The sequence below is a fragment of the Schistocerca gregaria genome, chromosome 7 (genome assembly GCF_023897955.1).
Source record: "Schistocerca gregaria isolate iqSchGreg1 chromosome 7, iqSchGreg1.2, whole genome shotgun sequence".
Taxonomy (NCBI): domain Eukaryota; kingdom Metazoa; phylum Arthropoda; class Insecta; order Orthoptera; family Acrididae; genus Schistocerca; species Schistocerca gregaria.
In genome coordinates this window covers 379,682,861-379,704,415 of record NC_064926.1, presented here as the reverse complement: position 1 = coordinate 379,704,415, position 21,555 = coordinate 379,682,861, and the positions used below count along the sequence as shown (strand labels likewise).

General features: G+C 39.1%; 1 protein-coding gene across 1 annotated transcript in view; it reads left to right on the top strand.

Moving 5' to 3' along the window:
* Positions 1 to 21,555, top strand: part of LOC126281788 (myotubularin-related protein 10-B) — a 122,724-nt gene that overhangs the window by 13,578 nt on the left and 87,591 nt on the right. The window contains exons 6-7 of the mRNA XM_049981001.1: positions 9,128 to 9,265; positions 19,521 to 19,682. Of these exons, the coding sequence (XP_049836958.1) occupies positions 9,128 to 9,265; positions 19,521 to 19,682 (300 nt within the window). The remainder of the gene's footprint in view (positions 1 to 9,127; positions 9,266 to 19,520; positions 19,683 to 21,555) is intronic.

Genomic DNA, 21,555 nt, shown 5'->3' with positions numbered 1-21,555 from the left:
CACCCCCAGATATGCCATACAGTCTCACTGAGACCTTCACAGAAAGAAATAACCCTCCCCTCTTGTCTAGAAAAAGATCTCTTGTGCCTTGTCCCCACACTCATCTACTATTCTCCACAAACCCTCTGTCATACCACAAATAATGTCTCCTCCCTCGTGACTCTGTAGCACACAATTCTTGAGAAACTGAATCACATTATCTGCCAGGGTTTCAGCTACCTCTCGTCATGCCATTAAATGAGAAATATCCTTCCCATTGCTCTCCTCTCACAATGATATTCTGGTGCCCACACAAGTCTGTGCATTATCCTTATCTGATCATATTCCATCCTGGCTGCTAACCCCTTGCCCCATGGCTCATATCCCTGCAACATACCCAGATGCAAGATCTATACCATTCCTCCTCCTACTACCACCTACACAGTTTGTTGGTAGCTGAGAGACAGCTGGACAACCCAATTGGTTAACATGCTACCCGACATAATGTGCTTTACTTCAGTGACTGCTTCACATCTTGTACCACCTGGATCCTTCCTACCATCACCAACTTTTCTGAATTGTGCAGGTGGAAACTCTCTCTGCAGTATGTCCTATGTTCCCGTAATCCCCCTGCCTTTAGCCTGCCATCATTTGCATGCCAATCCTCTTCTCTGCTCCCACTCCTGCACTACACATCTTCTGTTCCACCAGCCGCGCATGTGCCCACACACACACACACACACACACACACACACACACACACACACACACAAAATCTTTTCTCACTATCTCTACTTCTCTTCTTCCCTTCCCCCCATCCCCCTTCCCCCCACACTCAAACCTCCCGACTGTGCCTAGTAGCTCTACCATGTCCCAACCATATCCCAAGCCCACAAGCAGCAATGTGCCTTCCCCCACTCCGATCTTCTGTCCTCCTACCCTGCCCCATGCCTTATCCTTACCCCTGTCACCTCATTGCTGCTCCCATCAGATGCGCTTACAACTTAGTTTGGCCACTGCAGCCAGAGACAAAACTTGGTGTGTGTGTGTGTGTGTGTGTGTGTGTGTGTGTGTGTGTGTGTGTGTGTGTGGATGGGTGGGTGGAAGAAAGCCATTTGGCCAAAAGCTTAAATGCATAGCAGTCTTTTCATTGTTAACGTCTGTATATTGTGATTAATAATATATTCTTGTAATGGTACTTTTGTTAACTTAATATTCTGATACACATCCCTTTTCTTAAATAAATTCGCAAAAAACATTTCCGAGTTTATGCCTGTTGTGCTATTTTTATTTCCCCTTTTTTTTATTATTATCTGTTTCAATTGTTTGTGGTTACTTGCCAAGAACGACATGTTGGTTCTTAACACATTCTTCCAGAAGAACATAAATAGTTGGGAATCACAGAAAATAGACTCCTAATCTTAGCACAGCATTGTTTAGGTTCCAGTCAAAAATATTCCATTTTTTTCAGTTAGTTACATCTTCCATTTATCATTTGAAATGATGTGGGATGAGTCGTTCTACATCATTTTGATTAAAGAATCGTTCAAATAATGTATGGAAGATGTAACTAACAGACAAAAATGGAATATTTTTTGTCCTACTCATGTACCTACATTTATTTTTTTTCTATCAGTTTTTAAGTAGAAATTCGACACTGGAATAGATGAAATTGTTCAAGAGAAATTATTCTAAATTGGATATAAAACTTGCTTCACTACCTGTCGGGCATTTTATGTTATTGGGCAAGTGATCAAAATTTTTTGTTGGCTGCTTTCCGAGGCATTGCCTGATTTAACAATGGGTAATAAAGGTCTTTTTCTCCCTGTTGTTGTTGTTGTTGTTGTTGTTTTATATGTCACTTCTACTCAGATTGTGGTGGATTATTTATCACAAATTTCATATGTGAATATATAAGTTGATAGTGTAGTTGAAATGCCTAGCTCCTTGAAGAGGTACCTATGCGAAGTACATGGATGAATGCCACATATTATTTTTACTGCTCTCTTTTGTGCCATCAATTGTTTCTGAGTGATGAGTTCCCCAGAAAGTTATTGGGGCAAGACATTTGAGTGGAAGTATGCTAAATATGTCAGTAGGCTGATAACTTTGTTTCGAAGATTAGTAATTATACGAAGTGCAAAACTAGCCGAACTCATTTGTTTGAGGAGCTCAGTAGTATGTTTCTTCCAGTTCAAGTTTTCATCATATGTACACCCAAAAATTTGTGTGATGCCTGTTCATGTGCTACATCTGCTGTTGGTATGACTCTTACTTGCTGTACGGAACTGAATCTAACCTGTTTTTAAATTAAGGGAGAGTCCATTTTCAGTTAACAACTTAATAATTCTTTGGAAAATATTATTGACAAACTCTTCTGTTGCCTTCTCTCTAATGGGATTTATTATAACACTAGAATCGTGTGCCGAAAGTAATGATTTTGCTTGTTGAATGTTAAGTGGAATGCGATTCAGATATATAAGGAATAGGAGGGGACGCCAAATTGAACCCTTTGGGATACACTCTGTTATTTTCCCTCAGTCATGAAAAATTTTTACCTTCCTGACAATGACTGAATTATTCAGCACAGCATTTTGCTTTCTGTTTGTTAAGTAAGTTTCAAACCAGCTATACTTAAAGCCATCACTTCCATAATACTTGAGTTTTTTCAAGTGAGTAACATGATCGATTCAATAAAATGCCTTGAAAAATCACAAAAAATATCAACTGGTGGAATATTTTTATTAAGGCTTGTACTGTTTCATGAGTGATTGTACAAGATTGTTCTAAATGATGGACCCGTTTTCAAAAATTCATATGTATTCAAGTACAAATCCAAAATGAACAAGCTTTATACCAATCAAAAGAGGAAGTTTCAAAGTTTTTGGCAGGTGGGCAGTGATGGTTTCAGAAGTGGCCGGTAGATTTCGCACAGCAATAGGGCTATCGTTCAATTTCACTGTCAGTTGTGAGTGGGATGGCAACTGTGAGGCACAGGGTTTTCTGCATTCTTGAGTTCGCAAAAAGTGGGTCACAAATTTCAGTGCAGCAGGCATTTAATATCAAATTCAGTATTCAACCACCAACTCGCAAAAGCATTAGTCTTTGCTTTAAGCAATTTAAACAGACTGGGAGAGTGTGTAAAGGAAAAAGCACAGGCCAATCAAATGTGTCAGGGGATGATGTCCGACGGCTTCAAGAAAGTTTTGTGCACAGTCCCAGTGAGTTTACCAATAGAGCCAGTCGAGAACTTGGAATACCATAACCAAGTGTATGTAAAGTTCTGAGACGGATTTTGCTGTTCAAGCCCTTTTGATTACAACTTGTGCAGGCTCTCAGCCCCAATGACAAAGAGAACTAATTAATTACAATGATTAAATTGACATCAAACATTATGGAAAAAAACTTTGAAACTTCCTCTTTTAAATTTTGTGGAATGAAATTTTTAATATATTCTCTTGCTTCGTCTACTGAACCATTTAATCCTGTATTTGCTGCTATGTTTAGAAAGTGACTGTTAAAGGTGCTTACAACTTGTGAATTGTCTGTCCTAACATTGTCATTTACTTTAATTGTTGTGGAATCTCACACACTGACTGGCTGTCCTGCCTCCCATTTGACAATGCTCCATGTAATTGTAATCTTACTATCTGTGATGCGCGACTCAGCGACTCCGCTATATGGTGAGTAGCAACTTTCCTTCTTATAATATTGTTACATTCCATTTTCCTTTGTTTAATCAGACTATCTGCATTATTTATTTCTGTCAGGACTTGCATACTTCTGGACGTTTTAGTGACTTTCCTCAAAATGCTACAGTATTTTTTTGTAGTGTACAAGTAATGTCAGATCTTGACTGACGTTGACCTTTACTGTAAATTTTCCTCTTCCTTGTTCATGGGATTTTAATTCCCTTAGTTATACACAGCTTATATGTGTGGTTTTTTTAAATGAATCTTCTCGATAAATTTTAGGAAAAACAACTTTCAAATATTAACACAAATTTCCTATGGAGAAACTGAATTTGACATAGTCTCTCTTTCTAAATATGTCTGGTCCCACACCAACCATTTTAGCTTGCTCATAAAATTTGTGTCCTGTTCTTTATAAGCCTCACTATTTTGTAAGAACCTGCCTCAGAGTAGTAAGGCACCATTTTGTTTATTTCCATGAATTGTGCATCATGATCAGATAGTATGGTCCATTAGCAATTGAGTTCATATTAATTGTTTCAACTTAACCACTGTCTATAAAAACATTGTCAAGCAGTGTCCTACTACTTTTCAGCACACGAGTTGGAAAATTGACTACTGAAATTAAATTGAAATGCCCAAACAATAATTCTAGTTCATTTTTCCTGTCTATCTTTTAAGAAATCTACATTGAAATCTCCATGAACTACTGTTTCTTCGTGTCTGACAGGCAGCTCAAAAAATGCATCTGGATTTCTCATAAATAGCTGAAAGTTTCCTAAAGGGGATCTGTAGACTGTTATAATTATCAGAGATATGTTTTTCAGTAACACTTCACAAGCACATGATTCTAGGATCTAATCAACACAAAAACTATTTGTTTTCAATGTTTTTCACCTTGGTGGTGGTAAGTTCCTATGGGACCAAACTTCTGAGGTCATCAGTCCCCTTGACCTTGTGTCCAACTTCTATGTATGTTGGAACTGCTCCTTTTACCGTGTTAACTTATACACTAAAATGATGCAAGGTATTTAACTTCTCAATCCTTGTGGTTACATGGTGTTCAGAGGGGGCCAGAATATCTATCCCTTCAGAATTTTTCACATCTTCTAGGCATTCAATAAGTTCATCTATACTGTTTTTAAACCCCCAATGTTCTGACGAAACAAACTGATTTCATTTTTCTGGAAACTGTTATATATATATATTATGGTCTTCTAGTGCTTTAATTTCTTTCAATACTCTCTGTCTGTAACCTGACGCTAAACTAAATATATGCCCCTTTGATTCCAGTAATCACAGGGATACAGGGATTTGTGTGCTTGTGCCCCCCCCCCCCCCCCCCTATATTTTCTACAAGATGCTCAGGTAATCTTCTGTCCTCCCTCCTATTTAGGTGCAGGCCATGATTACTGTATACACATCTCCCAATACAGCAACAGGTGCAGCACAGATATGAGACTTCATTTCAGTCAAAAGCAATTCGCCAAGCTCTTTGTTCATGTGGCTAACAGCCGTATTAAGTCAGGGCTGGTCATGTCACTACAAAATTTTGACAAACACCTCATGAGCATGTGCATTGTTACTCTTTTTTCCTCCCGGTCACCTTTAATGCTATATTCTATGTTGCTAGCCATGCTGTTTCCTGCTAATTACTTTATGCTCACCATCAGAATCTCTGCATAAGGCCCCTTTATTCTCCTAGCATTAAAGTCATTCCTACAAGTCTACTTCACCGTATTAAGCTCAGAAACTGATTGAGGCTCTTGTCCTACTTCATGTAGCAAGTCAAATGGGATTGCTAACTGGAATTTGAAATCTGATTTCTGAGATTTCCGCCTTCTGTCTATTACTTGTCACCTTCTCCCAGCTCCCATTGTATCTTTCCTCTTCAACATATCTAATTCAAAATATGCCATTTCTAATGCTGCCTGGAAGGCACAAATATTTCTTCCCTGTTCCATGAATTTCTTGTCTTGACTAAGTAATCTACAACTCCATGGAAGAGCTTCATCTGACACATTTTTAGCTTCCCTGCTTCAGTCTCTCCAGTGAAACACCAACCCACAAGCCTGGCATGCACAATATTTTTTGACAACGCTCTTAAACCAATGCTGTCAGGAAATTATGTAAAGCACTGTAACGCATCCAAAACAACACACAATGATTAAACGGCGAACAAAGTTCTAGCTTATAAACACACCACCAATATTTATTCACTTAATGTAGGTTGTAAATTACAGAAAACACGAAACAAAACTCTAAAAAACATGATATTTATAACAACAATATTACTGCATTCTTTGCAAAAAGGACATGTACCTTGAAGGCAAGAACTGAGGTGATCGGAGTACAAGTCCTCAAAAATTGTTCTATTACTATGACTTTTCAACATAATTAAATCTCCATTTCAAGCGACCATCAAAAGACGGATGCAGTTCGTCTGATAAAATGAACAAGAAGATATAAATGGAACAGGACGAAGCTGCATTGCTGTCAATGACGTAGGAAAGAGATGTACACTCACGAAAAGCTGCTCAGGCTAGGGAGAATTTGAAATCAGATGCAGATAATATTTCAAATGACTTGTATGTGCTGACCCTAGATCTACAGAAGGCACTCCCATTTCTGAAACTGTCCACATCAACACCATACTAAAAGAGGAATCTGTATATGTACAACTTTGGAATACATTCATTTGATGAAAAGAATGGTTTTATGTACATGTCAGTTTTAGAAATTTTTGACAAAAATTAGGAAAATAATGAAATGTTGCTTACAAGCAACATTGCCAGCAGTAGACCACATTTATACATATTATAGAAAAATGTGTTTGCCAATAACCTCAAGCAAATGATTTACTGTATGTGAATAATTTAATTTATAAACACATTTATGCGTTCCTGCTGTGTAATAGAACTGTTTCATTTTCCCTTCTAGTTCTTTTTGCAATTGAATGTTTGGAAACAGTTCCTCTTTGGAACGAAGCACAATACTAGATTGCATTTTGAACACATGGCTGTAGAATATCCAGATGGACAATAACAACAATGTCCTATGGGATCGTATACAGGCCAATGCTCCATGTTATCAAATCGGACATCTTGTGTAACATTTGGAGCTGTTGGCTTCCTCCTCTTCTTTTGTGGTGGTGTTATGTCTATTGAGGGCCTTCCTATTTCCATTTTCCCTGAAAACATTAAACCATTGACAATATCTGCCCTGAATGACTTCAATGAGGTCTTCTTGTCCAGAGATTCTCTTCGAAATACTAGCTAGGCATTTACAACACTCAGATCTAGCATAAATCCAAACAATCTCATGTACCAACGCCTAGTTTTCATTGGTACTCTGTAGAGCTCTATCAACATACCAGCAAGATTAACTCCTCCCATATGCTTATTGTACTGACATACAATACTGGGACAGGGCACATCAATTCTTCTTCTTTCATTGCTGCCCCATCGTTTTACTGTTGAGAGTGGTTGGACACCACAAATTGAGCTTGCAAGTGTCACGATTTTATTGTCTGCCCACCTTACTAAAATTAATTCCATAAAATATTTTGGTATCCATAGCTATAAAAGCCCCTGAAAATAAAAATGTCTACTCTGTCACACCGTAAGCATATGTAATATACTAGTGGCACATCTCCCAACTATGGGTAATATTGTTCACAGACAACATAAAAGTTTTATACTATTTACGTAATTCAAAACAATATTAGATTGAAATATTTCTGCTGTAAAGTCACCTCTGGGTATTTCTTCTAGAAAATCTACTAAGATTACTGCCAATTTATTGAAATCTGATCTTTCAGAATCAAAATAAGACACCACTGTTGCTCACACGAGGAGATCTCTGTAACACCACAACACAAAATGCCATCTCGTGTGGAAAACCTTGAACTATTACAACAACTGGTATTCACAGTGTGTAAAGGAACATTGTCTGGAGGCGACAATGCCAGTAAAGGTCACTGAGAAGTGTTTGTTGTCCCATAAGGCCAACGTAAATTTGATGTTGCTTGAGAGCAACACTGCCAAGTAAAAGGTTAAAATAGTTCACTCAATGCATACTGATGTTTTATGCACAAAGAAATTGCAAACGTCCACACAGTGAATTGGTTTCACATCAGTGCATGGAGAGTGAAAAGGAATGTGCATGTTCACTAAAATACAAAAACAGCATCAAACCTGATATACAGGTCGATGAAATTAATTTGACAAGGAAAGGTAAAAGAAGACAAATAGTCAGCTATTGGAACAAGACCACTATAAGCAGTGTTGTCTAGTTACAGATGGAAGGAAGAAAAGTTTGTTGGATTTGCTGCCTTTTATTTTTCTCATTCATCACTCTTTCTTCAAACATACTGCTTGCATTGCAAAAACACGTCAGAAATAGTTTGTTGAAAATGATGCTGAGTCTGAAGGTAGTGATTAATTGTTCCATATGTGAATACATAGGTAAATGTATTCAATATAGGAACGCATATGAAAGTATTAAACATTGAGCTGTCATATTGTGTACAATTTTGTTTGTATTTTCAGGAGACTACTGAAGTAAGTAAATTTTTTCCATTTCGATCATAGTTGTCGGTTCCAGTTCGTGTATGCTGTCTGCATGTCTATTTCAAAATAAAGTAAATTATGTTTGTGAAGTTTATGCTGTCTTTTTACTTTTATTGCACTCTGACATCTCTGAACTTGCACCATTTGCATTCTGAATGCCTTAAATATTGGAAATTAAAAAGACCAGGAGTCAGACACAGGCTGGCCACTGAACAGCCAAATGTATTTTGCTTTGGCGACTCTTCTGGGTATGGCTTGATTAACTGTAGGAAAACCATGCCTCACTCCCTCATATACCCTGTTTTGTTTAGTTGTATTATTTCCAGAGAAAACTCCATTCTTAAATACTGGGAAAATAACTGAAAAAACTGTGACTGTTTTGTAGTAATTAACAGCCTATTGGGTAATGATAAACTCTCCATTTTGTCTGTAAACCACCATTATATCTTATATCATCATTTAATTTCTTTATGGGTTTTGTTAAGTACTTGAATCATTTTCAATTACTACATAGTTTCTTTGCTGGGTGTAGATTCTTGGTTCTACAACACATTACAAAATGTGAATAAAATATTTGAAACAGTAACTATCTCAAGACCTAGGGCACGTAAAATAAATGTAAATGTGTGTCCTTGTGTAATCATGTACACTGTTTCGTTAATAACCAAGAATAAACTCATTTAAACTGATGTCATTGCTAACAACACAATATTGAACCCACACCTGCATAAAATAATTTTCTTTAGATCTGCTCAAAGCTGTGTGTGACAAAATTGAAGTTTTGTAAACAATGCTAAATAAATTGTGTATTTTCATAATCCATCCTTTATAATTGTTCTGATAAATTATGTCTTTATATCTATCTTTTTCATATTTAATTTTCAGAGAACCCTACTATTATGCATGTCGCCATCTGACAAGCATGTACAGAGATGTGGAGGATTGGCAAAATGAGCTGGAAAATTCAAAGTGTAGTGGCTGGAGAATCTCTTCTGTTAACAGAAACTTTGAGATATCCTCCAGGTAAGTGATCAGTTGAATGGTGTCATAGAATATCTGCTTTTGATTTCAACAAGTAAGGAAAGGGTAGATTGAAACATACAATCCTTTCCATTATTTGTTTTTGATTTCAGCTTTGTGTAAAATGTAACACTGTAATCCTTTCTACACCATTTGTTTCTACAATTTTTATTCAGTTGCATGTTTTTGTAAGTGACACAGTGTTATAGAATAATAAATAATAAGACCCAAGATTAAACCTGTGTGCCCGGCTGGGACTCAAACCTTTGCCTTTCATCGGCAAGTGCTACCTTGCACCTTGTCTACAAAAGGCGAAGGTCTCGGGTTCACGTACTGGTCAGGCATTCAGTTTTAACCCACCAGGAAGTTTCAAATCAGCCCACACACCACTGCAGAGTGAAAATATGTTCTGGAAGACTCACAACTTTGAAAGCAAAATTTCTAAGTTAAGTTGTAACTTACTAACCTGGTTCATATGCCTCTACCTCGTATGTCTCGTAGAATATCTGCCTTAATTCTCATTCTGTGATTATTGATTATGATTAACTAGTTTTAAATGATGAACACAGAACTGTAGAATATTTCATTTCTCTTTGCATTTATTAACGTACGGTGTAATTTGATGATCAGCTTTATAAACTGTAGGACAGATGTCTTTGCTTAGGTCAGTTAGATACACAAATGTTCAGAATTTTTTTCAAGTGGCAGCAATCAACAAAGCAACTCTACATTTTACAAGATTCACTATGAACTTTACATAGTCATTACTCACTGATATTTACACATTCATATTACCAGGCTCTGACCAACTGACATAGTAGCTGTACAGTTTCTATAACTGGCACAAATTACTTAAGACTTTGTACACGGCACTTATTCAGAGATGCTTGTGCATATTACGGAAATTACAAACTGTTAAAGTTATTCCATTTTAGATATTAACATAAAAACAGGAAAATTGAAGGGGATAGAAATCCAATAGTCAGTGAAGTAAGTTTAACTAATAGAATGGCAAAACCCTTGCTATTACTTTACAAGAGTGAAGTATTAATGTGCGTGTGATTCCTATAGTTTGCCAAAAAGTTTCTAAAAAGTGTGTTCTTCTAATTGGAGTAATTAACAAACTAAGAAATTATTTCTTTAAATTTTTATATTTTTGGAAATAGAAAAACTGTGGCTCAGGATTTTGGGTTTAAACATTTCTGATCAAGAAAATTACAAATAACTGTTGAAATATGAAGTTTTTAGGAAAAGTAAAACATTTGTTGAAAAGTGGAAGATGAGGGCTATTAACCTTGACTGCTCTCTGCATCCTGTGCTGAAGACAGCATTTGTTATGGCTGTACTGCTCGCCAGATGTTGGTGCCTGCACTGAGAGATGGCATTCCGGCTGATATGAAATACCTTCAATCTGATTTTTCAAAAACTGTTAGTTAAAAGAAGAAAAACTGACTTTTGTACCTATTAAGTCTGATATCTTCACTCAGTAAACAACCAAATAACTTCTTGCTTTTCCTGATACTTACTGTGCTACATCAGATTAAGTAAAACATTGCACAAAATTTTAAAGATTAGCAGAGGTAAAAATGCATTGCTTAAACAGAATGAGATTTTCAGTCTGCAACAGAGTGTGCACTGATATGAAACTTCCTAGCAGGACCTTTGCCTTTCGTGGGCAAGTGCACTTCCCCACAAAAAACGAAGGTCTCGAATTCTAGCCTTGGTTTGGCACACAGTTTTCATATGCCGGGAAGTTTCACATTGTGTAAACTTTGCATTTGGTTGGTTTTAGCCCATGCATTGCAGTGAATGAAATGTGCATAAGACATTGAGATCTTTTTTTTTTTAATTGAGAGCAGAACGATGTCTTTCTTTTATTATCTGATGGACAGCTGCACGCAATGCACCCATTCATGTCCTTGTGTGTTTCAAATTATTTGGTCATAACAGTTGTCATATCTCATAACAGTTCAAGATATTGAAACAAGATTTTTACAAATGGTAGCACACAATGGCACATACGTTATATGATGGATATTTATCCATATCCACATCAGTGAAAGGGTTAAAGATGCAATGTGGATCTTGAAACAATTTTTAGCATCGTTAAATTTTTATGGTCATATACCACCATGAACCATGGACCTTGCCATTGGTGGGGAGGCTTGCGTGCCTCAGCGATACAGATGGCCGTACCTTAGGTGCAACCACTATGGAGGGGTATCTGTTGAGAGGCCAGACAAACGTGTGGTTCCTGAAGAGGGGCAGCAGCCTTTTCAGTAATTGCAGGGGCAACAGTCTGGATGATTAACTGATCGGGCCTTGCAGCACTAACCAAAACGGCCTTGCTGTGCTGGTCCTGCGAACAGCTGAAATCAAGGGGAAACTACAGCCGTAATTTTTCCTGAGGGCATGCAGCTTTACTGTATGCTGAAATGATGATGGCGTCCTCTTGTGTAAAATATTCCAGAGGTAAAATAGTCCCCCATCGGGTCTCCGGGCAGGGACTACTCAAGAGGACGCCGTCATCAGGAGAAAGAAAACTGGCGTTCTACGGATTGGAGCGTCGAATGTCAGATCCCTTAATCGGGCAGGTAGGTTAGAAAATTTAAAAAGGGAAATGGATAGGTTGAAGTTAGATATAGTGGGAATTAGTGAAGTTCGGTGGCAGGAGGAACAAGACTTTTGGTTAGGTGAATACAGGGTTATAAATAGAAAATCAAATAGGGGTAATGCAGGAGTAGGTTTAATAATGAATAAAAAAATAAGAGTGCGGGTAAGCTACTACCAACAGCATAGTGATCGCATTATCGTGGCGACACGAAGCCCATGCCTTCTACAGTAGTACAAGTTTATATGCCAACTAGCTCTGCAGATGATGATGAAATGATGAAATGTATGATGAGATAAAAGAAATTATTCAGGTAGTGAAGGGAGACGAAAATTTAATAGTCATGGGTGACTGGAATTCTAGAGTAGGAAAAGGGAGAGAAGGAAACATAGTGGATGAATATGGATTGGGGGAGAGAAATGAAAGAGGAAGCCGCCTGGTAGAATTTTGCACAGAGCATAACTTAATCATAGCTAACACTTGGTTCAAGAAACATAAAAGAAGACTGTATACATGGAAGAATCCTGGAGATTCTAGGTGGTTTCAGATAAATTATATAATTGTAAGACAGAGATTTAGGAACCAGGTTTTAAATTGTAAGACATTTCCAGGGGCAGATGTGGACTCTGACCACAATCTATTGGTTATGAACTGTAGATTAAAACTGAAGAAACTGCAAAAAGGTGGGAACTTAAGGAGATGGGACCTGGATAAAATGACTAAACCAGAGGTTGTACAGAGATTCAGGGAGAGCATAAGGGAACAATTGACAAGAATGGGGGGAAAGAAATAACAGTAGAAGAAGAATGGGTAGCTCTGAGGGATGAAGTAGTGAAGGCAGCAGAGGATCAAGTAGGTAAAAAGACGAGGGCTAGCAGAAATCCTTGGGTAACAGAAGAAATATTGAATTTAATTGATGAAAGGAGAAAATATAAAAATGCAGTAAAGGAAGCAGGCAAAAAGGAATACAATATGAGATCGACATGAAGTGCAAAATGGATAAGCAGGGATGGCTAGAGGACAAATGTTAGGAAGTAGATGCTTATCTCACTAGGGATAAGATAGATATTGCCTACAGGAAAATTAGAGAGACCTTTGGAGAAAAGAGAGCCAAAAGAGAGCCACTTGTACAAATATCAAGAGCTCAGATGTAAACCCAGTTCTAAGCAAAGAAGGGAAGGCAGAAAGTTGGAAGGAGTATATAGAGGGTCTATACAAGGGCGATGTACTTGAGGACAATATTATGGAAATGGAAGAGGATGTAGATGAAGAAGAAATGGGAGATAAAATACTGTGTGAAGAGTTTGATAGAGCACTGAAAGACCGGAGTCGAATCAAGGCCCTGGGAGTCGACAACATTCCATTGGAACTACTGATGGCCTTGGGAGAGCCAGTCCTGACAAAACTCTACCATCTGGTGAGCCAGATGTATGAAACAGGCGAAATACCCTCAGACTTCAAGAAGAATATAATAATTCCAATCGCAAAGAAAGCGGGTGTTGACAGATGTGAAAATTACCGAACTGTCAGTTTAATAAGTCACAGCTGCAAAATACTAACGCGTATTCTTTACAGACGAATGGGAAAAACTGGTAGAAGCCGATCTCAGGGAAGTTCAGTTTGAATTCCGCAGAAATGTTGGAACATGTGAGGCAATACTGACCCTACGGCTTATCTTAGAAGAAAGATGAAGAAAAGGCAAACCTACGTTTCTAGCATTTGTAGACTTAGAGAAAGCTTTTGACAATGTTGACTGGAATACTGTCTTTCAAATTCTTAAGGTGGCAGGGGTAAAATACAGAGAGCGAAAGGCTATTTACAATTTGTACAGAAACCAGATGGCAGTTATAAGAGTTGAGGGACAGGAAAGGGAAGCAGTGGTTGGGAAGGGAGTGAGACAGGGTTGTAGGCTCTCTCTGATGTTATTCAATCTGTATATTGAGTAAGCAGTAAAGTAAACAAAACAAAAGTTTGGAGTAGGTATTAAAGTCCATGGAGAAGAAATAAAAACGTTGAGGTTCGCCAATGACATTGTAATTCTGTCAGAGACAGCAAAGGACTTGGAAGAGTAGTTGAACGTGTCTTTAAAGGAGGGTATAAGATGAACATCAACAAAAGCAAAAGGAGGATAATGGAATGTAGTCGAATTAAGTCAGGTGATGCTGAGGGAATTAGATTAGGAAATGAGACACTTAAAGTAGTAAAGGAGTTTTGCTATTTGGGGAGCAAAGTAACTGATGATGGTCAAAGTAGAGAGGATATAAAATGTAGACTGGCAATGGCAAGCAAAGTGTTTCTGAAGAAGAGAAATTCGTTAACATCGAGTATAGATTTAAGTGTCAAGAAGTCATTTCTGAAATTATTTGTATGGAGTGTAGCCTTGTATGGAAGTGAAACATGGACGATAACTAGTTTGGAGAAGAAGAGAATAGAAGCTTTCGAAATGTGGTGCTACAGAAGAATGCTGAAGATTAGATGGGTAGATCACATAACTAATGAGGAGGTACTGAATATAATTGGAGAGAAGAGGAGTTTGTGGCACAACTTGACAAGAAGAAGGGACCATTTGGTAGGGCATGTTCTGAGGCATCAAGGGATCACAAATTTAGCATTGGAGGGCAGCGTGGAGGGTAAAAATCATAGAAGGAGACCAAGAGAGGAATACACTAAACAGATTGTGAAGGATGTAGGTTGCAGTAAGTACTGGGAGATGAAGAAGCTTGCACAGGATAGAGTAGCATGGAGAGCTGCATCAAACCAGTCTCAGGACTGAAGACAACAACAACAACATAGTTTGCAAGTATGGTAAAGCATCATCGTTTCTTTAAAAAAAAATGTTTCCCTAATAACTAAGTGTACTGTTGTCATCAGCAATTGGTAAGTTAAACATTGAGTAATGAAATACTGATTGAACAAAAGATTTAATTATTTCATGTAACTGCCATATTTGTACTGTTAACAGAAAGAGATCAGGAAAGGGAAAAAAGTGTTATTGGCATCAGGAGTGGTATAAGAAGAATTTGGATAATCCCACCTTGTTACCTTATGAGGCTACTGTGACTCCGGAGCTGGCCACACTGTTTTTCATTATTAGATGTGTCCTGGTACACAGCGCTTCAGATGTTTAACTCTCACAATAATATACAAGACTTGTTAAACAGAAGTGTTCCACTTGTAAAAACAGAATTTTGAAACCCAATGGGGGAAAAATACTGTATAAAACATTCTCCATCTTCTTGCCAAACCAATTCTAGGTAAAACGTTGAGCATTCAATGATTACCTCCATTGTCTTTGTCAGCAGCAACTGACTGTCAAAATTGCTGCTTTGGTGGTGTTATATAGCCCATGATAGCTTCTGATTGGTCAGTAATTACATAATTCCATGTCAGACTTCAACATACCGGGATTCTGTACTTAGAGGCTGCGGAAATAAGAATGCGTGAGAAGACCTTCAACCATGACAGTGGATATAATCCTTGCTGTGCAAGGAAGCAAGCTCTCGATGCAAGGAAGAGCCAGAGGTATTCGTTGTAATTTTTGTGGCGCCACCAGCACAGGTATTGACGCCTTTTGCAAAGGCTTTGTGTAATTACTGACTAATCAGAGGCATGCACATGTAATGGAAAACAGGTTCAGTAGCTTTCAAGTTCTGGCTCTTTTTCATGTAGAAAGTACACACATTCACACACACAACCAATTGCGCACTACCACTGTCACAGCAACACGTTGTTGCTGCTGTAGTGTGTGCGGTGGTGGGGACTTTCTATTAGGAAAAGAGTTAGAGCTTGGAAGTTAGTGAACACTGTTTTCTGTTGTGTGTGTGTGTGTGTGTGTGTGTGTGTGTGTGTGTGTGCACCACACATTCATCTGTTATGGATGAGTGGTTTTTAATATTCATTTAGTTTTTGTTGTTTTATGTTGTTAAAATCTAGTTGAATTTGATCACGTGGATACCTACAGTATTGAAAAATTGTTTACAGCCATTTACGATTTTCATATGTTACTTAATTTCTCAAATACATGATGATTTTACTAATGCCATGTGTTCATGAAAATATTTTACTTCCGTATTTCTGACATGAAGTATAGCTAAGCCAAAATTTAGATCATAACTGAACTAGCAGTAGATGAACTATTAGTTTAGTGTGCAATTACTATAATGCCAGTAACAGATTGTATTGAAGGACAGTGCAAAAGCATCGCTCTGTGTTTGGCACTTAGAAGTGATTTGTATGCAAGGGAACAACAGGTTTGTTATGATAACGAAAGTGGTACATAGTAATAAAAAGACAGGGAAATAAAATGTGATGATTAGAAAAAAAGTTATAAATAAAAGTTTAATGACCGAAATCAAACAGTGGAGAAAGGGGAGTGGGAGTTACACAAGGTGCAGAAAAGTACCGAATTTTTAATCTGAATTGTGATAGAGAAGACTAGAATTTTCTGGCATCCTGGGGACACACACAAACCACTCACTGGATAGAACAGATCTGAACAACAGACATGGACATATGATAGACAATATGGTCACGGAGAAAAAACGTTTAGCACTTCTGACATTATTAGTTGGAGAGGAGAGAGAGAATGAGTTGTTTAGGGCTGTTCACTGAGGGTTTGAATGAAAATAGCTGCTGATTATAGTTTTATAGAATTTTTGTGAAAAGAAGAGACTTGAAGAAGTGCACACACAAAAAATAGTAAGAAACAATAGAAAATTTCAGATATATCCAATATTAATTTTTAGCTAAAGTGAACTTAGTGTCAGCAGCTCTTCCTCTGCATGCTGCTGCTGTCTGTTTGTTGTCATTTGTCGTAGCCAGTTGGGTGATATGTGGTAGCCAATGAGAGTAGCTGAATCTAATGATTCCTTTTGGCAGAAGATACAAATTGATTACATTTGTTTTCAGTGTGTAGAGCTATTATGGATTTTAAGGTTGGTCACTGATTTTCATATTTACGGTATTTATTTTATTGTACGTGTTGTGAGTTGCTGAAACCAACAAATATAAATACAATAAATGAATATTGTAACAGATTGACATGTAACTTAGTCCGAGGTCCACTTTTATTGTTGCAATCACATCCTTGAGTCTCTTACTTCCGAATTTGCTACAATATCTGAGGAAGTGGTTAACTTGGCATCTAATAGCATAAAATAGCAGCCAACTGTATTCACAAAGCATAAGAAATTACTAATGATTAATGTGTTTGGCCACCCACGTTCAACTCGTGATTTGTGGTATTCAGTTCCCATCATTTGTCACGCAAACAGGTATTAAAAACAGTACCAAAGTAGTCAGACACATTAAGCGCCCTTTAACAATTGTTTTTCACCTTTTACATATGTGCAAATGTGTGTGTGTGTGGGAGGGAGGGGGGGGGGGGGGGGGGTTCTTCTGAAATGGACCTCCTACTTATTTATTCTTTTCTGTAGTACCATTGAAGTGTCAGCAACATTTTTCTCCTCCTTCATAAATGTGGAGAAGAAACATGTTGCTTGTAAATGTAATGTCATTTTTTCCTCATCATGCCAATGTTTTGTTTAGGGCAGCCTGTTATTCGTATGAGTAACTTTTCTATCTCGTCTAAAATTTAGATCTGCTGGTAGAGAATAAATACTTTCTTAATTCGTCTTCTCTTCAGATAGCAAATCCCCACAACATTACTTCTCTATGACGAGATCAAATTTGATTAAAATTCAGCGTCTGAGTAAAGTGTCATTGAATGTAAAATATTCGTGCAAATTTGATGATTCTGTCATTGAATTAGCAAAGCTACAACTGCAATTATACAGCATCCTTTAGGGAAATTATATAAATCTAAATCCTCATCAACAGATCTTAATTTATGCTACACTCCTGGAAATGGAAAAAAGAACACATTGACACTGGTGTATCAGACCCACCATACTTGGTCCGGACACTGCGAGAGGGCTGTACAAGCAATGACCACACGCACGGCACAGCGGACACACCAGGAACCGCGGTGTTGGCCGTCGAATGGCGCTAGCTGCGCAGCATTTGTGCACCGCCGCCGTCAGTGTCAGCCAGTTTGCCGTGGCATACAGAGCTCCATCGCAGTCTTTAACACTGGTAGCATGCCGCGACAGCGTGGACGTGAACCGTATGTGCAGTTGACGGACTTTGAGCGAGGGCGTATAGTGGGCATGCGGAAGGCCGGGTGGACGTACCGCCGAATTGACCAACACGTGGAGCGTGAGGTCTCCGCAGTACATCGATGTTGTCGCCAGTGGTCGGCGGAAGGTGCATATGCCCGTCGACCTGGGACCGGACCGCAGCGACGCACGGATGCACGCCAAGACCGTAGGATCCTACGCAGTGCCATAGGGGACCGCACCGCCACTTCCCAGCAAATTAGGGACACTGTTGCTCCTGGGGTATGGGCGAGGACCATTCGCAACCGTCTCCATGAAGCTGGGCTACGGTCCCGTACACCGTTAGGCCGTCTTCCGCTCACGCACCAACATCGTGCAGCCCGTCTCCAGTGGTGTCGCGACAGGCGTGAATGGAGGGACGAATGGAGACGTGTCGTCTTCAGCGATGAGAGTCGCTTCTGCCTTGGTGCCAATGATGGTCGTATGCGTGTTTGGCGCCGTGCAGGTGAGCGCCACAATCAGGACTGCATACGACCGACGCACACAGGGCCAACACCCGGCATCATGGTGTGGGGAGCCATCTCCTACACTGGCTGTACACCTCTGGTGATCGTCGAGGGGACACTGAATAGTGCACGGTACATCCAAACCGTCATCGAACCCATCGTTCTACCATTCCTAGACCGGCAAGGGAACTTGCTGTTCCAACAGGACAATGCACGTCCGCATGTATCCCGTGCCACCCAACGTGCTCTAGAAGGTGTAAGTCAACTACCCTGGCCAGCAAGATCTCCGGATCTGTCCCCCATTGAGCATGTTTGGGACTGGATGAAGCGTCGTCTCACGCGGTCTGCACGTCCAGCACGAACGCTGGTCCAACTGAGGCGCCAGGTGGAAATGGCATGGCAAGCCGTTCCACAGGACTACATCCAGCATCTCTACGATCGTCTCCATGGGAGAATAGCAGCCTGCATTGCTGCGAAAGGTGGATATACACTGTACTAGTGCCGACATTGTGCATGCTCTGTTGCCTGTGTCTATGTGCCTGTGGTTCTGTCAGTGTGATCATGTGATGCATCTGACCCCAGGAATGTGTCAATAATGTTTCCCCTTCCTGGGACAATGAATTCACGGTGTTCTTATTTCAATTTCCAGGAGTGTATGTTTCCAATTATTGCCATACTACACTGTGAAAGATAGTGTAGTGGATCTTCAAAAAGTGAAGGTTTTCAGGAAGGGTAGAAGGAAAAGTGAAATGGAATAGAGGAAAATTATAATAAATGATGAAGTGGTTAATGTTCAAACAGATTGTGAGATTGAAAGGAGAAATGTCAGAAGTAGTGTAACCAATACGAAAAGCTGTAGAGACAATAAGGAGTAATGGTGAGATTGAGTGAGCAATGGAGAAAAAAAAAAATGTAAACTGTCCAGAAATTATGGTTTTAGCTACTACAAAAGTAATTTTGGCTGAATTTTTGTGAATACCTTTGCAAAACTTGACAAAATTGATCAAAAATGTAATTTTTTACAGTTTGCCCATGTGGCTTATAGTACCTGAGTCACTGCCAGACAAGCAGCTGATACGTGCAGCATCACATTTCCAAGGTCATCGCCCACCATTGTGGGTCTGGGGCACTTCTGAAGGTGCTGCTTTGGTGCGCATGGCTGAGCTGCATGCAACTACTACTGACAGGCAAGTAATGTTTCTTCATAATAGTACAAAGAGTAAACACTGACTGCACTGTGTATTTGAGCCTAATAGGTGAGTTACTCAGTGTTGTTTCGATATTCTCAGAGGAGCAGTAATCATGCACATAAATCTCTTATTCATTACAGAGACGGTGAATACTATAGTTTTAATTACATTTTTATATATTAAAAACAAAGATTCCAAGACTTACCGAGCGGGAAAGCGCCGATAGACAGGCACAATAAAGTAACACACACACACAAAATTACGAGCTTTCGCAACCGGCGGTTGCTTCGTCAGGAAAGAGGGAAGGAAAAGGAAAGCTGAAAGGATGTGGGTTTTAAGGGAGAGGGTAAGGAGTCATTCAAATCCCGGGAGCGGAAAGACTTAACTTAGGGGGGAAAAAATCTATTGGTTAACCTGTAGGTTAAAACTGAAGAAACTGCAAAAAGGTGGGAATTTAAGGCCATGGGATCTGGATAAACAGAAAGAACCAGAGGTTGTACAGAGTTTCAAGGAGAGCATAAGGGAACAATTGACAAGAATGGGGGAAAGAAACACAGTAGAAGAAGAATGGGTAGCTCTGAGGGATGAAGTCGTGAAGGCAGCAGAGGATCAAGTAGGTAAAAAGACGAGGGCTGCTAGAAATCCTTGGGTAACAGAAGAAATATTGAATTTAATTGATGAAAGGAGAAAATATAGAAATGCAGTAAATGAAGCAGGCAAAAAGGAATACAAACTTCTCAAAAATGAGATTGACAGGAAGTGCAAAATGGCTAAGCAGGGATGGCTAGAGGACAAATGTAAGGATGTAGAGGCTTATCTCACTAGGGATAAGATAGATACTGCCTACAGGAAAATTAAAGAGACCTTTGGAGAGAAGAGAACCACGTGTATGAATATCAAGAGCTCAGATGGCAACCCATTTCTAAGCAAAGAAGGGAAGGCAGAAAGGTGGAAAGAGTATATAGAAGCTTTATAAAAGGGCGATGTACTTGAGGACAATACTATGGAAATGGAAGAGGATGTAGATGAAGACGAAATGGGAGATGAGATACTGCGTGAAGAGTTTGACAGAGCACTGAAAGACCTGAGTCAAAACAAGGCCCCCGGAGTAGACAACATTCTATTAGAACTACTGACAGCCTTGGGAGAGCCAGTCATGACAAAACTCTACCAGCTGGTGAGCAAGATGTATGAGACAGGCGAAATACCCTCAGACTTCAAGAAGAATATAATAATTCCAATCCCAAAGAAAGCAGGTGTTGACAGATGTGAAAATTACCGAACTATCAGTTTAATAAGCCACAGCTGCAAAATACTAACTTGAATTCTTTACAGACGAATGGAAAAACTGGTAGATGCGGACCTCGGAGAGGATGAGTTTGGATTCTGTAGAAATTTTGGAACACGTGAGGCGATACTGACCTTACGACTTATCTTAGAAGAAAGATGAAGAAAAGGCAAACCTACGTTTCTAGCATTTGTAGACTTAGAGAAAGCTTTTGACAATGTTGACTGGAATACTGTCTTTCAAATTCTTAAGGTGGCAGGGGTAAAATACAGAGAGCGAAAGGCTATTTACAATTTGTAAAGAAACCAGATGGCAGTTATGAGAGTGGTGGGGCATGAAAGGGAAGCAGTGGTTGGGAAGGGAGTGAGACAGGGATTTAGCCTCTCCCCAATGTTATTCAATCTGTATATAGAGCAAGCAGTAAAGGAAACAAAAGAAAAATTCGGAGTAGGTATTAAAATCCATGGAGAAGAAATAAAAACTTTGAGGTTCGCCGATGACTTTGTAATTCTGTCAGAGACAGCAAAGGACTTGGAAGAGCAGCTGAACAGAATGGACAGTGTCATGAATGGAGGGTATAAG